This window comes from Thermobia domestica, chromosome 13 (assembly GCF_964235325.1).
Source record: "Thermobia domestica chromosome 13, izTheDome1.hap1.1, whole genome shotgun sequence".
In the NCBI taxonomy this organism is placed as follows: domain Eukaryota; kingdom Metazoa; phylum Arthropoda; class Insecta; order Zygentoma; family Lepismatidae; genus Thermobia; species Thermobia domestica.
The window spans coordinates 93,977,229-93,998,401 of NC_137466.1; the positions used below are offsets into that span (position 1 = coordinate 93,977,229).

General features: G+C 34.9%; 1 protein-coding gene across 3 annotated transcripts in view; it reads left to right on the forward strand.

The window, feature by feature from the left end:
• LOC145668345 (venom protease-like) overlaps positions 1-21,173 on the forward strand; it is a 166,464-nt gene that overhangs the window by 122,958 nt on the left and 22,333 nt on the right. For all 3 annotated transcript variants that reach the window (XM_081736104.1, XM_081736106.1, XM_081736105.1), the window contains exons 4-7: positions 9,461-9,630; positions 10,800-11,004; positions 14,756-15,033; positions 20,725-20,864. In XM_081736104.1, the coding sequence (XP_081592230.1) occupies positions 9,461-9,630; positions 10,800-11,004; positions 14,756-15,033; positions 20,725-20,864 (793 nt within the window). The remainder of the gene's footprint in view (positions 1-9,460; positions 9,631-10,799; positions 11,005-14,755; positions 15,034-20,724; positions 20,865-21,173) is intronic.

The following is a 21,173-nucleotide window of genomic DNA, read 5'->3' on the forward strand; positions in this document are numbered from 1 at the left end:
TTTGGATTAATAAGACATTGCGTTGGCGACAGAAGTCACACTGAGTTTTTAAGGCATAAAACCGAAAGCCCGTCTTGTTTGGCAAGTGAATAAGAGGATTTAACGCCAGTTGAAGCTGTCAAGAAATACCGCGAACGTATCTTCAGCGACAATAAATAACTAGATCGTCAACATACACTAAACCATACATTAAACCACATACAGGTTCCTGGATCTGAAATAGAACACTGTTGACTGTGACAACAAATAGTGTCTTAAGCCCTTTCCAGGTTGAAAAATAAAGCAATAACCTGCTGGCGATGAATCTGGTTTTCCAGATTAGTAAGATTGAATGAAGCGGATCGAAAAGATGGAAACCCACACTGAAACTTGCTCAACAGACAGTTTGACATTAAATATCAAACAAGATGTTTGTTAGCCACGCGTTCAAAAAACCTACAGTCAACTCAAGAACAATGGATCTGTAGCTCGTGGCTGTTGTTGCGCCTTTCTCTTGTTTCAAGATGAGAAGGACCATAGCTTCACGCTGTTGTGGTGGGAACGACCAGATGAAATTAAACATCTACAATAGTGCAAGCTATGGTTCGCGCGAGACGTTGCACTACATACTGTAAGATATACGATCAATCTCTGGAGTGGAAATTGAAGACTCACGTAAGGCAGACTCGAATGCGAAAATCGTTAAGGGATAATTATGATTCTCAGAATTGACGCTATGGAAATTTAAACTATCCTCTCAATTCGAGTGTGAAAGTGATTAAACTCGACCTAGCAGTATGCAGAGTCAGAGATAGACGAAAAATGTCGGCCCAATATGTTGGCTATCTCTGTGTGTAGTTGGTTTATCTTCGACATCCAGTTTGGTGATAAAACAGGCACACTAGTACTGGAACAGTAGCTATTTATGGCGCGATTCTGACGCCAGGTCTATTATAGGTTCGACTCTTAAGAGACGTTGCGAAATGTTTCCAGCTTTAGTGCTTCAAAGATATAATCAGATGTCTAGCACGGGCACGACGAATGCGAAATTCTTAAAGATTATCAGCAATTGGATATCGATTAAAAGTGGCAAGAACAAACCGACAAGCCTGGATAGTTTCACGGGTTTCCACAGACCACCATCGATTCGCCGTCTTGGAACGTCGCCTCCGCACTCTAGAATGGAACCATAGGCAGCATTGATAACTGACTGCTCAAATTGATCTACAGCAGCACATACAGGGACATCACTAGAGGATTAAACTTATGGAGTTCCCTGAATGTTTGCTAATCAACACGTTTTAAGTCGAATCGTGGAAGATGACACAAATGATTAATAGGAAAACTCTTAGTGATCACAGGAAAATGATCAGTGGCACAGGAAAGTCAGTGGCAAGGAGACGCTACACAGGGAGAGGTCAAAGTACTGGATCCAGTAGAAAAATGAGTAGGACTACTAAGAACGAGGATCCTACTCTCATCCAGAAATTCCGTGACCTGACGACCACAGTTCTTAGTGCGGATGGATCTTCATTGGCAATGACACACATTCAGATCTCCAACAATAATACAAGTGGCTCAAGTTGATTGTGAAGTAGAATCAAATCGGCTGCCAAAAAGGCTTCCGCAGGAGGAATGTGTGTAAAACGAACAGATACCAATTAGACGAGGTAGGAGAGCTCGACTCGCAATTACTTGCAACAGAGAGTTTATGATAATACACCTAGAATGAAAGTCATTGACTACATTTATGGATGCACCGCCAACCTCGCGACCATCAGTATGCTTATCATTACTGAAAATCGTGGAATGAGACAAAACATATGACTGTGAAGGTTGAAAATAAATTTTCAGCAGTGGCGGCTCGTGCTTTGAATTTTAGGTAGTGCACAATAGATGACCTCGCCTTAATTATTATTTTTATTATAAATAATAATAAGAATAGTAATAATTAGGACCCGTAAGTTCAAGAAAAATCCTCTTTTTTACAAGTGCCCGAAGACGAGGTTTCACATAATATATGTTCATTTTGGGTCATTGTAGGCCAGAAAGTGGTGGATTTTATTTGTCCTTTTTTGCCTTTTTCGGCATTTTTTTGTTCATTGGTCTTTTTTAGCTTTTCATAGGTCTTAACGTCTTTTTTTGTACTTCATCTTTCGACAAATTTACTGGCTATTAACTCCAATCACCATCATCTTTTAAACATCTTTTCTTTAGTAAAGAAAATTCAAAAGTTAAGATATTCTTCAACGACTAGACTGATAAGACCAGATCTGCAACAATCACAAATCAGATAAGAAGGCGTAACAATGTCCTACAGCAAGGAGGATGAGGGTGGGGAAGTTTTCTTGTTTTAGTTTTACTTCAGTTTGTGGAAGAAGGAGAGACCGTTAACCTACCAGAAGCTTGTATTTCTTGAGCATTATATTCATCAAATATACAGTTTTAATTAAATTGGGTCTTATTTTTACGTCCTTTTTCCTCAGTTTTTATGTTCTTTTTTAAAGATATTTTTAGGTCTTTTTATAGGTCCTTTTTAGACAATTTTTAGGTCTTCAACTTCCGAGCCCTAGTAATAATAATAGCACAAAAATAATAGCGATTTCTTCATGGCATACTTCAAGCATGCAATGGAGAAGCTCATTACGTATGATTTTTGACGTACTCTTGAAAACTGTTGCGCTTTCTAAATGACTCTTGAGAGCGCTGTCAAGTTCAGCACTGAAATTAATTAATCCACGAAATACGTCTAGATTTGAAGAAGAGTCTGTTTCATCATGTTTTCTTAAAGTCAATTAGGAGGCGCCACAAAACCGAATGCAATTGATGATTATATTGAGCACTACCAATTTTGCGTCACTTTTTGATTATGATTCTCAATGGACCGCCTATAACCAGCATCTAGTTGAGCAGCAATATTCACATATCCCAACACAGTGAGATTAACATGTTTTATATGAGCTGACGAATGTTCATGGTTTTCTTTTCTTTTTTTGATTTTGTCGTGCAGATGCTGGTTATCTACAACACCTTTGTTACTCCATGCATCTTCCCCCGTCCCGAACAACAAACACGGAAAACAAAACAAAGCTTTTTCTTTAAAAAAATCACATCTACATAACCACTTATGCTGTTAGTACAAGTTGGGATTAAACTTCCTTGTAAATGTTCGTTTCTGACTTCTAATTACTTGCGTTATATTGAGAGTTGGAATCGGTCTTCCGATGTCTTTCACAAGTAGGTTTGCTTCTGAAGTTCTTTTCGAAAACGGCTCATTCAGCGGAGACGTTACAGAACTACATGCCACTACACGTTTATTAGGGACAGACACGCAATTATGCAATTACAGCAACAGTATTCCAATGAACAACGAAGACCGGCACACACACACACAGAACACAACACAAAGTCTACTTTAAAATTTACCCCTCCCCGATGAACGCTCTTTTTCTAAAAACTGCTTCTTATCCACCCATACACACATGAAAAGGGAAACATTTTATCTATGCTGTCAAAGTTTCTATTCATTCATTTAAAAAAAATATTGACACCCTTAATCTGTCTTCACTCTTCATCGGGTCGCCTTTACTGTCTCCATAGCTGCCTTGACCTCACTTGGTTGACAGAACCAATAGTTATGACCACTTGACAATCTCGCATTTAGGCAAGGTGCAAGGTTTTTTCCTTTCTGTAGCGACTTGGTTACGGTACACAATATTGTCATAAACGAGCAGACCTTTCCCCTTCAGGTGAGAACCGTGTCAACCAATACTGAAGGAAAAGGGACGGTGGAGAATTTCCAGTTTCAAAGCGTTTTGTTTTGGAAAAGCTGTTTTTGTTTGGTAGACTTGCTTGCAAAAGATCTGCAAACATATGGATCCTTATACGCAGTACACGGTGTGATAATCCCCACACCGTGCAACCCCTGCAATGACCCAGAAGTTGTTAAGCTGGGGAGTTATTAAACTCCCAAGCAGAAAGCAACTAGTGAACCTGTTTCAAACGCACTTGTTTAAGAAAAGAACAGATGACGTTGACAATAAAACGAAAAGTGATTTAGCACAAATAAAAAAAATTCAAAATATTGGAAGGAGGTTTGTACAAACATGCGAACATTAAGAGAAACCGCCACTGATTTCCAGTAAATAGATAACAATAGATGAGTGGTCAGATACCAGTTGTTTCAGTTTCTCAAGATGTTTAAAGATCATGGTTTAAATCTCTTGCCTCGTGAGCCAATTACCGTCCAGTTACTATTCATTAGTTCACCTTCCAACATATCAGATTACAGTAAGATCAATGGTGGCTTGTGAACTAATGGAGATTTAATCTTGGTCTTAGAGAGAACTGTCACTGAGACAACGACAAATGTGTTGGATTAATTTGATACCATCAATATATGGCAAGTGGTGATGAGGTGGCGTTAGTTTTAGAGCACCGCTAAGAACAACTCTTAGTAGAAACTTTGGTTGTGTGCTACGCAAGGGAGTGACTGGAGTTCTTGGTTCTGGACTCTTACATTCAGTAAATGATATTTGGGTGGAAACATCAGATGTCTGGGTTGAAATAGATCTGTGGAAAATTGCGACTACGGATACAAACATAACAGTGAATGGGGTTGTAATGCTCTCCTTGACACGACGTTTTGTCTCAGTAGTGGAAATCAGCGAAGAGGACTGAGAAGTAGTGACATACTTTGAACTGGTAATATCTAGCTTTTGAGAATTCCAGAAGGGTAGGTGAACCGCAAGAAAGAACAAATTACTTAGTATCAACCAATTCAACTGACTTCTTATTTTTAATGCGAACTGTATCTAGGACATGTTGGTCATCTAACTCAGATTTGACCTCCTCTTCAGTAGCGTTTCGGAAATCCGAACATGAAATACTTCCGACTAAAATTCAGTAACTGATGAGCCTCCAAAGAAATGCTAAGTATCCCTACCTTATCTAACTTGAGTAGCTTCTCCGTTTGTTTTTGATCATTCGGTTCCACCAACAACGAGCCATTTCGTAATTTTTAATGCTCTTCACTTGTATATGACTGTATATGTAATAACTTTGTTTATAGAAAAGGAAACAGGCCCTTAATACTCCGACGGTTAGATTCAGCACTCATATTTTCAGCATTCTTCTCTTGAATTACAAAATATCGAACTACAGAAGTCACGATACTTGTTTTTAATACATTTTCTTCAGTAGATTAAGCTTCGGTCTCGCTCACTTCAAAATTTGGCTTTTCTCGAATTGGTGAGCCCGGACCCGAAATTAATGATTCTTTACACGTGATATTGTTTTATTATTTTTTTAAAAATGCATAAATAAATGAAAACAGCATGTGGTCGCCACATCACCACACCGAAGCCTTAATGAGAAGAAGTAACGCTACTTTTCTAGCAATCCTGTAGGCATCCCCTCAGCGAAGAATATCAGTGTGGAGCCAACGTGATCAAGAAGAATGGAAGGTGCACTGAATAGCTATTTCCATCGACAGGAGTCGATGGCTCCCAAATAAAAATTTTAAAAAAAGAAAAGAAATAAATCAATGCCAGTATTAACAGAGCAAATCGAGAATAAATAAGAAAATTATTTTATTTTCTTTTGTGTTTTTAAGAGTGTACTATATATTAAAAAAAATACTCGTAACTATAAATATGACAAAACAGTTGACTCTCGCACAGGCAAATCAGGATAGTGCATATGCACCTCAGGCAAAGGAAGACAACTACTGATCATCCTCATCGTCCTACTGTATATAGTACCAACCACTCATAAGTCATGCGACGGTATTCACAACTGAGAGAGCAGGCAAAGGGCAGAAAGATGAAGAAAGAACTATCAAATTGAATTATGAATGAAGGTGCCCTCTTAACAAACAACTAATTTCAATCGACTAATTATCCTAAATCGGCACTGTTACCATTGCCCACACTACACAACGTGGAGGCAGTGCCCTGTAGCTCTGCTAAGATAAGTTTTCAAAAGTCATACAGATTGTAATTCCGTATACAATAATTTGATATCCCAAATCTTCAAGAGATATGTAAAACATGGGTAGAGATTTCAATATTGCTTAAATTGATTAACTCGTGGAAACTTTTTATATTGTTTGCTGATTTCCTTTGCTCCTATAAAACTACAGTAAGTTTTTTCTAGTTGTAATTACAAGTTCTCGAAATTACAGGAAGGAAAAAAAATAAGAAATTGCCCCATACGTCTCTCAGAAGTGAAGGGATTTTTTAAAACACGTGATCACTTATTTTTATTACGGAATTTATATACCAAGTTTCATTTCCTTAACATGAGTGGCTTTAAGTACACTATTTCTTTTGTATACATTTTAAACTCTTTCCCTCTCGTTACACATTTTTACTTCTTTGCAGTTGCCTAGAACTGTGCCAAACTAGAAATATGTCAGGCTAATGGTATGGATTTGTATAAGGAACGAACATACAGAGCGACATTCATTTTTATATAAAAGAAGACTATTCTGTAATTTTTAGCTTAATAAAATCCAGTCTGTATAACTTAACATATCAACGAACAACATTATTACATAAATGCGTGACTAACTTGGTTATAATCTTTTTTTAAAAAATCAATTATATTAACCCATAAATTGATATCTGATTATCCATTTCGTAATACTTAGGATTTTGAGTCATTTGTACATAATATGCTTTTCATCTTTCAACGGACCGTTTAACATTCTTTTGAAAGTGAAAACTCATATTATTTACGAGCCTATTAAAAAAAAAAAGATTAGAAATCAAATAAGCAACATTCATTGCTTTCCGCTTTCAGTAGCAAAATTAAAGGAACTCTCATTGTTTGTTTATAATATTACTAAAGATATCAGATAGCAAAGTGTAAGTATTGTTTTCGCATTGATTACCCCATACGTCTTTTCTTAAAACAAAGATATAATACATAATAACTTTGTCAATTTCACATAATCTTGCTATCTACTTCAAGTCATCGGTACAGAAAAACTATAGTGGAATTTAATAAAACTCTGATTCATAGTAAAATATATTGGCAAATATCGAAGACAAACCAAAATAAAATAAATATACTGGTAATACCACACTCATAATAATTTTGGATTTAATTTATAACTAAAAGTACAAATTTCACCAAAGCAACAAATGTTATGGTTTCGGCATATATCATTCATCAGATACAATATTAGAGCTTCTATTTACCTTTCAAAAAAGCAAATTATTTTCAAACTTGTAGGTAATAACATTTAGCATTTAGCTCACACGAACTACTACTCGTGACTGTACTCTACAGATAAATGTTACAACTAATTTATATTTACATACGTCAAATTAACGTCTTTCGGTAGGAAACCACACACGCACAAAGATAAGATTTTATTTATTACTTATAATACCGTCACGACATGCATAAAAATCTTCCCATTTTCTGTTTTAAGAAAAGGCATAAATATGAAATTCATAGGTACTTAGGTCAGTTCAAATCAGTCTTATTTGTACTACAACAATTCAGTAATGACCTGTGACTTTCAGATAAAGATTTTTCGTCATTTTTCTCATTTGGTCATTTAACATGCAAATGATTTTTTTTTTTTTAAATTATAAATACTCTTCACCTCACGCTGTAATCAATTGACAATAGACCGTATAAACAATATAACATTCTGATACCACAAAAGCCAATTTATTTCTTTTTTAGAAAATTAAAATTGTATTGAAGTTTGACATTTTTAACGCTAATGACTTGAGAACGATAAGTTAAACTTAAGGGAATCTATAAATGAACAAAATGTTAAAATATTTTACAAATTCCGCGAGGCACCAGTTAAAAGTAGTATTTTTCTTTAATTCTATTCAATTTGTAAAGCCTCTTAGAGATATAATATGCTGCTTCTGTGTTTTGAATTTCGTTACACAAAATCAAAACTAAATAATAGCGTAAATCTAGTAGCTTAGTTTACGAACAAATACCGCTACTATTACAAAGTTCGATTCTTATACCTTAGAGACTATGGGTACCATTAAAGGCAAAGGTATATAGAGATCCTTGAACACCAATTAAATTTTATTTATGATTGCCTTTTGCAGCCCTACACTTCCCCATAACTCATTTGGAAATCAAAACGCAAGTTCTTCAGCTAGGTGGGTCTAGTAGAGACCTTCTCAAATCAATTGTCCAAGCAGCGTCTGCATAGGAGGTTGATGTTTGATTGTAGTGCTTTTTTTTTTTTCAATCGTTCTCGTTTGCTGTCTGCGAAATCGTTATGAGACATTTAAAGGAACAAAAACTATGTTAGGAAATTTGCTTCTTGCTTGCAACGGAACCTTATCAAATGCTTTTACAGGCTTTCAGAAAGGATGCTACGAGCGCACATAAGTTTTCAAAAGATTCGAGCGGTTTAAACGTGATGAAATCAATGTTGAAAATCATACTCGTTCTGGACGCTCTTCATAATCTCAAAACGACGTAAACATTGAAAAAATCCACCAAAATATCAACAAGGATCGTTGTTTCACGATCGACGAAATTTCACAACAGACAGAAGTGAGTTGGAGCTCGTGCCAGCGAATTTTAAATGAGGATTTGCAAAAGAGACACGTTGCCGCTAAGTTTGTTCGTCGCCTACTCCCAGGCTATCGTTCCTTACCCTCCGTATTTCACAGGCCTAACTTGGTCCCGTGAAACTTTTTCTATTCCCGAGAATGAAAAGAATCTAAAAGGGAAGCGTTTCGATTATGTGGAGGGTGTAAAAAGAGCACTGGAGGACATTGGACGATATCAAAGTTGAAGAGTTGCAGAGATGTTTCAAATAGTGACAAAGAAGACTGGAGAATTGCATTGCATCTAATGGAGACTACTTTGGAGGAAACTAAAAGTATTTTGTAAGAAAAACTTAATAAATTAATTTTTTAGAACAAAAGTCCGGTTTTTTGGTTCCTCCTCAATATATATATATATATATATATATATATATATATATATATATATATATATATATATATATATATATATATATATATATATATATATATACAATATGTCGAGAGAGAGTTTTATAATCTGTTCTCTCTCGTCAAAATCATACAATATCGAATGTGGAGTGTTAGTTATTAAAGCAGGATTATTATCAATGTAAATATTCATTAAGCTGTTATTTTCTGTTCTGGAGATAGTTTCTACGAAAATCATAGCATGGTTTCGAATATATGTATGTATGCATTTTATTGATAATCCCCATTGTATTACGATTATAATTGATTGTTGTTACTTATATATATACATATACATATATATAATGTTACAAAGTGCTGTATTTTTGCCCGAGGTTTGTTCACAGCAATCAAAAATAAAGCTACTGTTGTTAAATGTTTACTAATTAATTTTTGTTACCATCCTTTTGTTGTATTTATGCAATTAAACAACAGTTCAACTTTGTACTTGGCTAATACCTTTTATTTCTAATATTTAATATTAATAGATCGGTTAGTGGTGATCTACCGCGGCCAATAACTTCAACAACGACTACAAGACGTCCACAAACTAGTACAACAAGGCGTCCACCAACAACGACGAAACGGCCACAAACAACGACGAAATGGCCAACAACGCCACGACCATCTCCTGCTCGACCAGTACCATTAAATGATGGTAAGTAAAATGGAGTGAATTGAGAGCGTAAAACTATGGTTCTTAATGATATGGACTACCTACAACACTTTTACTTATTCACTTTTTACTCGAATGATTTATATGGGAAATATCATATTTTCGTTTTCTTTGCACAAAACTTGACTTTTAATGATGTGATTTTATTGATCTCCTTCAAACCCCTTACTTTTCTTAACGAATTAACGTCATAAATTTAATATTAATTTAATTTGAATTTTAAAATTATTTATAACAAAATTTAATTTTCACGAAGGATGATTAAAATAGGTTTGAAAAACAAATTAATAAAATCAAACCAATAAAATTCAGATTTATTTCAAAAAGAAAAATAATTCCACATTAATCAATAGCCTAAAAGTAAAAAATGGAGCATTTATTCTACGTACTACTGGTGCAAAGTAGGGTTTCGGCCTGTTGTCAATATTATCTGATATACTTACTGATATTCTGTGAGATATACTTTACACATGCCCATTTTTCGGGTTAAAAATGGCCGTTTTGAAGGTTTCCAAGTGTTGAAAATGCATATGTACGTACAGATAATACAATTACTGTTTCTTGTGCTTCAACTGATTTCAAATATGTCTATGCAAAAAAAAAAAAAAAAAAAAAAAAAAACTCATTTGGTTCTTGCATTCACTGCAGAGATATGAAATATTGTTATGCGCAATCTAAGCAAAATATTTATGATGTTTGACCACATGTATCTTTCGAACCGTAACTCGTTGACCAAACTGATATTTTGTGCTTAAAGCGTAATGATTTACCTTAAATATGAGACCTTATTTCTGACTGTATGCATATTCAGTCAAGCATTGCATAATAAAATAGATGACATAATTTTCTCAAAAAAAAAAAAAAAATGGCTGCCATTTCAACTTTAGAAGGCGTGGCTAAGCCTAGTGGGGGGACAAGGAGGTAATATTGTACATTTGAACTCACTTTCATCTAGCTAATAACAGTGCAAATTTTTATTAGATTGTATGATCATGATGCAACCATCACGTAATGATCCTCCATAAAATGACCTATCTACATACATTTTAATTCATATTTCCTTTATTTGAACCAATTAACACACCCTAATCATATAACGTACCGTAGACATTTCAATTTTAATTTATTTCAAATTCATGCATTTGTTACAGAATTGACAACAAATTGTGGCGAACCGGAGATTCCCTCTTTCCGAGTGGTTGGCGGTGAGGAATCTCTACCAGGACGGTGGCCATGGATGGCAGCCATTTATCTACACGGTCCTCGTAGAACAGAATTCTGGTGTGGTGGTACTCTTCTTGGAACGAAGTACATTCTCACAGCGGCCCATTGCACCAGAGATTCCAGACAAAGACAGTAAGTCTCATAACTAAGATAATTTAATTACTGTTCTTGTAGAGATAACATCACCTTCCATGGACCATTTCTCTTCTGGTCGTTTTGCAATTTAGGTGACTGGGCCACGGTAGATTGATGGCAGAACGCTTACATGGGATCCCATTCCCTGGTTTGATTCCCACCCAAGTAAGTTTGTGGTGAACAACATCGTGTTCGTGGGTTTTCTTAGAGTACTCTCGTTTCGTCCCCCGCAATCATTCCATCGCCATTTACTGTCTTTAATCATTCGTCTCCCTCAGCCTAAAGGGCATAATGTGGGACGTTAAACTCAAAGATTTCATTTCACTTTCACTTTCAATTCAGGTGATTGTGTTCCAAAGATTTAAGTCACTACCTCACTTCAGTTTACGCACTTTTTTTTTTTTTTTTTTTTTTTTTTTTTTTTTTTTTTTTTTTTTTTTTAGAGGTGGCCTTTTTGCATTCGCGCTTACTCGGACTCGCTATTACAATCTGAAATGAAGATCGCGCTCGCTCAAAATCGCTCAAGGTCAAGCTCGCTATCCTCACTGAGACTCGTAATCATGAAGGAAGGATTTATGGAAGTTCAACCTATCATGTTTCTTCACGTCAACTTGAGGAGAGGTAGCATAATCGAGAGGTAGCATAAACCAATTCACTAACCATTTCCGATTTTAACTAATTGATCACTATAGAGCGAAAGCGTTAATAGATAAAGAGCTACGGTTTTCTGCAATTGGTTAAGCGCTCCATCCAACAATACATTACGTATTCATCTTTAAGACTGCACTAAAACCAAAAGTGGAAACTCTTACAGCTTCCAGTTCCAGTGTTGATTTAGATGAAGCAAAAACTATAACACATAGCAAGAAGTGTGTGTGTGTGTGTGTGTGTGTGTGTGTGTGTTTTAATCGATTTAATATTCTAAGGTTAAATATTTTCTCTTTTAACCTTCCATTCAAACCAAAATAAATCACTTCCAGTTTTAAAGTTGATCACCTTAGAATAAAGACCGTCATAGTTAACGAGACATGCTTTTCTATAATCAATTAAGAGTCCCGAAAACGTCTCTCATCTCATCTCTAATCTCTCTACTGAAAACGAAAGTAGCACAAATGAACCTTTCGGTTTTAATGTTAATCGTTATAGAGTGAAAACGGTAACCTTTATCAAGAATCTGTTTTCTGTGATCAATTAGTGCCCATCCATATCCAGTCAAGTCTCTCTATTAAAACCGAAAGTGACAGAAATAGTCGCTTCCAGTTTTAATTTTGATTGTTATAGAGTGAAAACGGCAATGATTAGCGAGAAGTTGTTTTCGGCAATCGATTAAAAGTCCCAAGTGTATCCATCTCCACTCTAATCCCTTTATTAAAATTGGAAATAACAGAAAGTCAATCACTTCCGGTTTTAACATTGATCGCTATAATAGAGTTGAAACGGTAATAGATAGAGAGAAGAGATTTCCTGCGATCCTGCATACGTTTCATTTCCATCCTTAAGTCACTACTAAAATCGGAAATGGTTAATATCCATTATGACGTCCAGTTTCAATATTCATCTACATAGAGCAAAAACACTAAGACTAAAATATAGCGAAAAACGGTTTTACGGAATCGATTTAGCGTTCTAAGAATAGGTAATATCATCTCTCTTAACTCCTATTCAAAGCGGAAGTGATAGAAATAAACCACTTTCGGTTTTAACGTTGATTTTTTAAGAGTGAAAACGGCACCAGATGGTGAGAATAGTTTTTTTTTCTCTCATAAATAAAGCGTCCCAAGAATATATTTTATCTCAACTGTAATCTCTCTACTAAAACTAGTAGTGGTAAAAATCTACCACTTCCGGTTCAAATAATAACTAAGAAAATATCACACTATACAAATTAAACTCTTCCGCCTGGTGTACACGTGGGTTTGGGTACAAAACCTCGCGGCGACAACCTCGCGGACCAAAACCTCGCCTGGCCAAAACCTCGCCTCCCAAAACCTCGCGGCCCAAAATCTCGCCAGGCCGAAACCTCGCCTGGCCAAAACTTCGCGCCCCAAAATATTGCCATACCCAAAATCTCGCCTGACCAAAATGTAAATGTTCCAACAGATGATAAGGATGACGGTATAAAAGACGCTGTTTCAGAAGAAGTGTCACGGGTATTTGACCAAGTCCCGCGATACTATATGAAAATTCTATTTCTGTATTAGAGGATTTCAATGTGAAGGTAGGGCAACAGGATGTTTTTAAACTGGTTATAGGGAAAGAAAGTCTGCATAAGGAAAGTAATGACAACTAACGAGGTTAGTTTCGTGAACTTTCGAACATCCAAAAACTTAAAATTTTAACAAAAATCTAATAATATTTATGAAAATATGAAACAATATATGAGTTTTTACGACGTCCCTTGATTATATCCTATAGGTTAAAGGAGACGTAGATGACCAGGATGAAGGAAATGATCGAATAAAGAAAGTGGGAGGAAACGGGAATAACCCGAGAAAGCCCACGCACACGATGTTTTGTATATTATTATTATTATTATTATTATTATTATTATTATTATTATTATTATTATTATTATTATTATTATTTGTAATGTGGAATTGCATATTAGGAAACATATTGGGTAAATTTTAAAGAAAAGTTTCATTCGCAGCGAGGTTTTGGCACGGCGAGATTTTGGCCCGGCGAGGTTTTGGCCCGGCGAGATTTTGTCCCGCGAGGTTTTGGCCACGCGAGGTTTTGGCCCGGCGAGGTTTTGGCCCGGCGAGATTTTGTCCCGCGAGGTTTTGGCCAGCGAGATTTTGGGCGGCGATGTTTCGGCCGCGAGATTTTGTCCGTATACCGTACACGTGACACTGTTACTTGTTTTGAACGTGAATTCTTCCTAATTATAATTGCGGGTGCGAATTTCTATGGTTTCCATTGAAATTGAAATGTAGGAAGTTGAAGTAGCTCAGGAAATATTTCATTACTTGTAAATACGAGTTTCAACTTTTTATATTTCAGAATTTACAACTCGTGAAAGGTTTCGTGATTTGATTTCTTGAAGTCCCTGTTCAGCAGTGAGGCTACATGAGACGTGCAATACCGTAATGTGTTCCAAACTATAGATGTTCAAATTATAGTACTCCTCCACCAGAAATCGAACTCGTAATCACGTGCACAAGACTCGCACGCTAGCCACTAGACCAGCGGAGAGGACAACTCGTGATAGAATCAAATAAACTGTGAACCATCAGTCCCTGTCTATGAACGCCAGGAGAATCTCTGAAATAAACATTAATATCTAGGTATACATAAAATAAGAAATATGGCGGTTAGTATGTATGCGTATACTGTGTTAATTCGTTATAGAAATATTTCTAACAAAAGGCTGACTGATGTAGATTTTTTTTTTTTTTTTTACATCTTTTTCCTCTTTAATTCAATATGACCCCACGAAGCACATTAAAACCAAATGATACAGGTACAGAGTTAATTTGACATATATGCATTTAGCAAATACCTTTTTGTACACGTGCTCCTATTTTCTCAATATCCCTTCCCAAACAAAACATGCATTTAATTTAACAATGAACTGAATTTATTACAACTCAATTTTCATTCCTTCTTTTTATAGAGATTGGCTTGATAAGTATACTATAAAGCTACCTATTAATAACCATCAAAGGCGAATTAAACATTTTGTAAAAATATTTATTAAAATTGCATATAACTACTTAATTATTTTTTTTCTATAACACTTTTTAAGGTTTAATCCCCGCCAGTTCACTGTCCGATTAGGTGATGTGGATCTGAAGCGGCAGGACGAGCCTTCAGATCCCGAAACCTACAAAGTAGAAGAAATCAAAGCTCATGAACGCTTCAGTCGAATTGGTTTCTACAACGACATTGCTTTACTTCGTCTGGATAAACCTGTCAAAAGGAGTCGTTACATAATTCCACTCTGTATCCCGTCGGAGAGGTACAGGAACGAAAGATTTGTCAACGAAAAACCCGTTGTGGTTGGTTGGGGAACTACTTATTATGGTAAGTAAATCATTTTTTAACATTCTTAATTGAACAGGGAAGAGTAAAGAAAATCGCTAGAGGCATTACGACTATAGTGCACACACTATCCAAGTGTTTGTTCACAGAATGAAACCCAGTCCAGCTACGAACTTTAAATCCTACCCTACCTTATAGGATTATGCACCATTTGTCATTTTTAGACGTGTTTATATAATAAGCACAGGGCTTCCCAGGGTCCGGACATATTCTAATTCGACGGGTTATGTCCATATGTATCACCAGAGGATATACGAGGTGCACACCAAAAGAATATGCCGTTTCGTTCTAACTTCCAAGAACAAACAAATACAGGGAATTAACTTGTCTGTTTCTCAACAAACTCTTCCTCTTTATTGATACAGAGTTCCCATTGCTGAAATGACAAAATATATAGATTTTAGAACAAACCTGTACATACTTTTGGTGTGCATCTCGTAGAGCAAAAGCTCAATCAAAGTGCTTTTTTAAATAATAATAATAATAAAAATTTTTAGAGTAACTTTATTTTTCGACGATTTTTCTCTCTCAAAAATTTTGGGCTTTTTTGAACATTTCATGAAAAAATAACAGTACGTTTCACGTTTCGTTTCCAATTATAACACGAAACAAATTAATTATTGCATTCTGAAGAAAAACATGTAAAGTTTAATAATAATCAAGAATAATCACTCGTTACGAAAGAAAAGGTACAAATCCGTAGACACAATGGGTTCTCTAGTTCGGACAAACTGTTTGTAGAGCTATTAGAGAGATGTTCTATGACAAAAATGTTCTAATGAAAATTTAATAGTGTTACCAATAACTGTTCTGAAAATTAGATTAGTGCAACAAAATTATCATTTAGAATTTATACATAAACTAAAACTTCAAATAAAACTTCACCTTTTTTGAGTTAAAGACATCTTTTATGCAAGGGTACCGATTTCTCTGTAACTTTGGGGGTCCCATTCATAAAAAAATACATATAAGAAAATATATAATAAAAAATACATATAAAAATTCATATTCATAAAAATACATGGGAGACCACATGAGCTTTAGGGGGGCCCGGGCCCCCCGGCCCCCATGACCTGGGGCCTTGCTTTTATGTAGGATTTTACGTACAATAAGTGTATCTATCTATATACATAACATGTAGTGAGTCCTTTAAAATTAGAGCGAGAAGTTTGGCACTATATAAAGAAAGAAACGATAAATTGAATAAATAATGAACTTTTAATAGCGTTAAACTAACATCATACATAAAATGGCCGTTTATGGCTTTAATTTTGTAAAGTGAAGTTATGTTAGTTTCTATTGGAATATATGAAGCTTACAATGAAATGTTTCCCTGAACGGAGAACAATATAAGAGAAGTTCTATGAAAAAACAAATAATAGTTTGTATCTGTTTATTGGTTTTTCTTGTCTGCCAGTTTGAATTTAGAGAAACTGTACAACACACATGATAAGGATTATAACTTTCAGGAACTTGGTAAGATGGTTAGGCAACCACAATGACACTTAGGTTACATCTAATAAAGGTTGCCAGCTGAACATAGGTTTCATTAAGTAGTGAGTGATTGTTGTAAAGACACTTTTAAAATTTAGAATGCAGTTGAGAAAAACAAAGCCAATACTTGATGAGAAAATCATAAAAGGTCAAAATAGCAGAAAATCTTTGATTTTTTAAAAAAATCTTGGTTTTTATGGGGGAAAAGTCTCCACTTCAAGAATGCCGGATTTTTTGCATCTCTGCTATAGGAAATATAGATATTATACAAGAGATGTCATATTTTCCGGGCATGTTTCCGAATTCCGGACCTTCGAACCCGGACACAGATAGTATATACTAATGAACCTTAGAGTATGTAATTTCGTTACAGAGGGCCTGTTTTCATCTATTCGTGAATTACGAATTGGTACCTGTGTTTAGCCTTCTATATAGGGTAGATTATTTGTTTTGATACAATCTTGCAACTTTTAAACAAATGAACAAAATACGCCGAAATTTTGTACCATGCAAATTAGGCAAGACGGACATTGTGTGGCATACCCTGTGATACCACAAGGTTGGTTAACAGTGCTGCCAATTCGACACAAAATTGTATTTTTTTAAAAAAATAACAGTACGTCATGTTATTATATATTTTGAATCTACACATAAAATGAAAACTTACAATACCACATTTGCCATGCAGTGTTGTAAACTAAGATCACTATAGTATCACAAACTTTAAAACCCAACCAACTTTTGAAGAGTTCTACAACAGTAATAACCTAAATGAGACGGATGGGGTAATGCACATCCAAAGTATGTACCTTAATGTCGAATACCACGGTTATCATATGATGTATTTCGAACAAGTAGAAACGAAAGTACAAGGAATTGAAAAATTGATTTTTTTCAAAGGAGTTTATTTCGAAAAAGTGTTTAGATAAGTATCACATCCAGTTATGTACACTCATGTCCAAAATGATTGTAGCGTATCTATAACTGTCTTCTTGTAAGAATATAATTTGCTAATGATTTTGCAGGGTACTTTTAATACCGATACTATGTGTATAATCGGGAAATGCATATTTGTGGTAAATTTCATAGGAAAATAATTATAAATGCGAAAATTATAATGAGTAAAACAAAATGTTGCTCAATGACACGAAAGTTTTATTTTCGTTTTATTGTTCTTATTTACTGCTCTTTTGACATGAAATTTGCCACATACATGTCTTTGCCGATTATACACATACTAACATTGTAAAAAAAAAAATACCGGGCGTATTTGTTATCAAATTATATTTCTATAACAACAGATTTATAGACATGCGCCAATAATTTTGGACATGAGTGTAAATGGTTTTCAATAGACATGAAGATCGTCATGCTTCTTATAGCAATTTGATATTTGAAACCATTCAGGAGATATGGAAAAAGTGTAAAAATTTGATATATTGCCTAAAATGGCATATTTGTGGGACTTTTTAAAAACAGTTCTTTATTTACTTTGCTTATATGACATTATAACAATGCATTTTGGTAGGTATAAATAAAAGTTCTCGGAATAAAATTAATTTAGCAGTGTTCCAAATGTTACCAGTTTCTACTATATCTCCAAACGGTTTGAGATATCAAATTGCTGTAAACGTCATTTTGATCTTTACATCTATTGAAAACCATCTATGCAATTGTATGAAGTATTTATCTGAACATTTTTTCGAAATAAAGGCTTTTGGAAAAAGTCAAATTTCCAATCCCTTGTAACTTTGTTCGTATTCATTCCAAATCCGTCATATTATGATCATAATATTAGACACTAAAGTACTTTCGATACACACATTGCATTTGTCTCACTTGCGTTATTTCTGCTGTAGAGACCACCAAAATTTAGATGTTTGTGATCCTGTAGCAAGGGCGCCGATTTCTCTGTAAATTTCGGGGGCCCATTCAGATGCAGAATATATATATATATATATATATATATATATATATATATATGTAATATGAGAATTTTAAGACAAATTGCATTCAAATTATGCAAAATATTGTATATTCATAAATACAATACGGGGGTCCTCATGAGCTTTGGGGGGCTCGGATTCCCTCGGCCCCCCAGGATCGGTGCCCTTGTCCTGTAGAGTCCTTAGTTTGCAATATTTATAATAAATGTGGCATTGTAAGTTTTCGTTTAACATAGAGATTTGAAAGCTGTAATAATCTGTTGTAGTGGAATTTGAAAAAAATATAATTTTATGTTAGATTGGCAACACTGTTAATCTTGTGGTATCGGAGAGTATGCCAGACGATATACTACTTTCGATATTTACATGATACAAAATTTCAGCATCCTTCTTGTCCTTCTTAATTACACTTTCACACGAGAACGTAAAGAACAGGGTGTCTCTAAAGCCTTCATCCAATTTCAAAGTGTTATACTTTGAAAACGGCTAATAGTATTTCAATTGAATGCCTACCGTTGAAAAGAAAAAGTGTTTGGTGTGCATTGTGCAAGACCGACGCAAGTTATTGACATCTCCCGCCAACTATCAGTCTACTCGCCAACTCCCATCAGAGTTCAAGATATGAAAAGAGCTCAACTATCAACTTCATGTGTGCCGTGTGACCGAAGGCGGGAGTCAACATTGAACATTTCTGCTATTGCTGCGTAAAAGGTGTTAAGTCCAAAAACGTACTTTTGAAAGAAACGGAATTGAAAAATTTCGGTTATTTATAAAGTCACTTCTTTTAAAGTTTATTAAAAGTCTCGCATTGCAGAGGAGCACCTGAATGTTACTAAATTATGCATAAATGTCTTTTCTACAAAGTACTATAAAAAGGTTTTTCAAAGAACAAACGTTTTATTTGCAAAAGGTTTTATTTACTTTTTTATTTTTCTTAATATTTTACATGCACGTTGTTGTTAAGGCAAATGATTCAAAATCACATTTCTTACTTTTCTTTAATGAAACATATTATGAAATAATATTTGATTGGAATATACATTTAAAGGATATAAAACCATGTTGGCAAGCATGAAAATGTTTGGAATTATTCAAATATCATCTCTTATTAGTTATTAACATTTTTTGCTGTTTATCGCATTTTATTGCTTCTTCATGACCAAGGTTTCATTCCATCTTTCACCTTTTTTGATTCTTTGTTTTCTCACTTACCCCTGGTCAGTTGTGTTTTCATCTTTTTCACCAATGTTGTCTGTAAAGGTATCAACCAGTACCTGAATTGTGTTAGATTTTCATAAAATTGGTGGAATATGGGTGTAATAAATGAAAAGAATATCAAGTAGGTCAGTTTGTATCTTTTCTGATATGGGGCTTGGTTTTGTGTAGAGCAACTTTGGTATCAAATTAACATTCCTTTTTAAAATCCTCTTTTCTATGAAGTTTATGAATTGGAATGATCGCTAAGGATCAAGAGAGTTCTTGAAAATAATCACCCTGGGTGCGTCTGTTTTGTACTGAAGACACTGAACTATTCTCCAGCTGAAAGAACTCCCCACAACGTCTTCTTCGCGCTGCTGAAGATCACCTTTCAACGACATTGCGAAGACGAAACATCTTTCTTGAGCCATTTTTTTTGGGGGGGGGGGAATAATTCTTTTTACACTGGCATGTTTATGTTGTGTTTTACGTATCTCAAAGTTTCATTGCTGTACAACTAATTTCAGGAGTAGAAATGAATTTAGTTCTCTGCGCCTTGCACTAGCTCTTTATATTCCTAACATGTCTGAAATTATAAATTTCAGTCCATTTTGTACTTAACACCCCGTACACAGCAAACACTGATTTGTAAATGAATATCTAATGTAACTTCAATTACTTTATATTTTGCAACATTTTTTAATATTGTATTTTTTAAAGCCTACACACACTGCATTTTGAAGTTAGACGAGATATATATAATACTGTATCAGCTTATACATGTGTATCAGCTTATATGTGTACTCCTTGAATTCTTTTTCTAAGTAAAGTGTTTAAAATTAAGATCAATAATTCCATGCGGGTGGAGGGGGTAAAGCAGGTTTGACAGCCATTACCAATATGATTTAAACACTGTAATGTAAATTTTACTTTTAAGAAATTTCTTGTTCTCTTTCAAGGAAAGATATGAAGTATTGATAATACATGTGTAAGTAATTGTGTTAAGCACTACTAATAATTTTAATGTGAATTTCAGGTGGCAAAGAGAGCACTGTTCAGCGACAAGTAGAGTTGCCTATATGGAAAAATGAGGACTGTGATAAATCTTATTTCCAGCCAATTACCAACATCTTCCTTTGCGCTGGCTACAAGGAAGGCGGGAAAGACGCATGCCAAGTAAGTCACAGATCATGCTTCCTATCTTAATCAATCAATCAAGAAAGAGATCCATTGCCGTTTGCGTCGAGACTGTTGTTTTATAATAAGTTAAATATAGTCTAGTATCGTAAGCCACATTGTTATTGGCTAAAAATTGCCTCGTTTCCCTACTTCTTCACTTTGTTCAGAGTAGTGAAGAATTAATTGAATCACTCAGTATATGGTACACAGAATTGAAGTCCACTTTTGGTTATTTTGGACATATTCCATGTTTAAGATCTCTACGTGAAACTACTTTCAGCGCTTAAAAATTCATGTCCAGATATT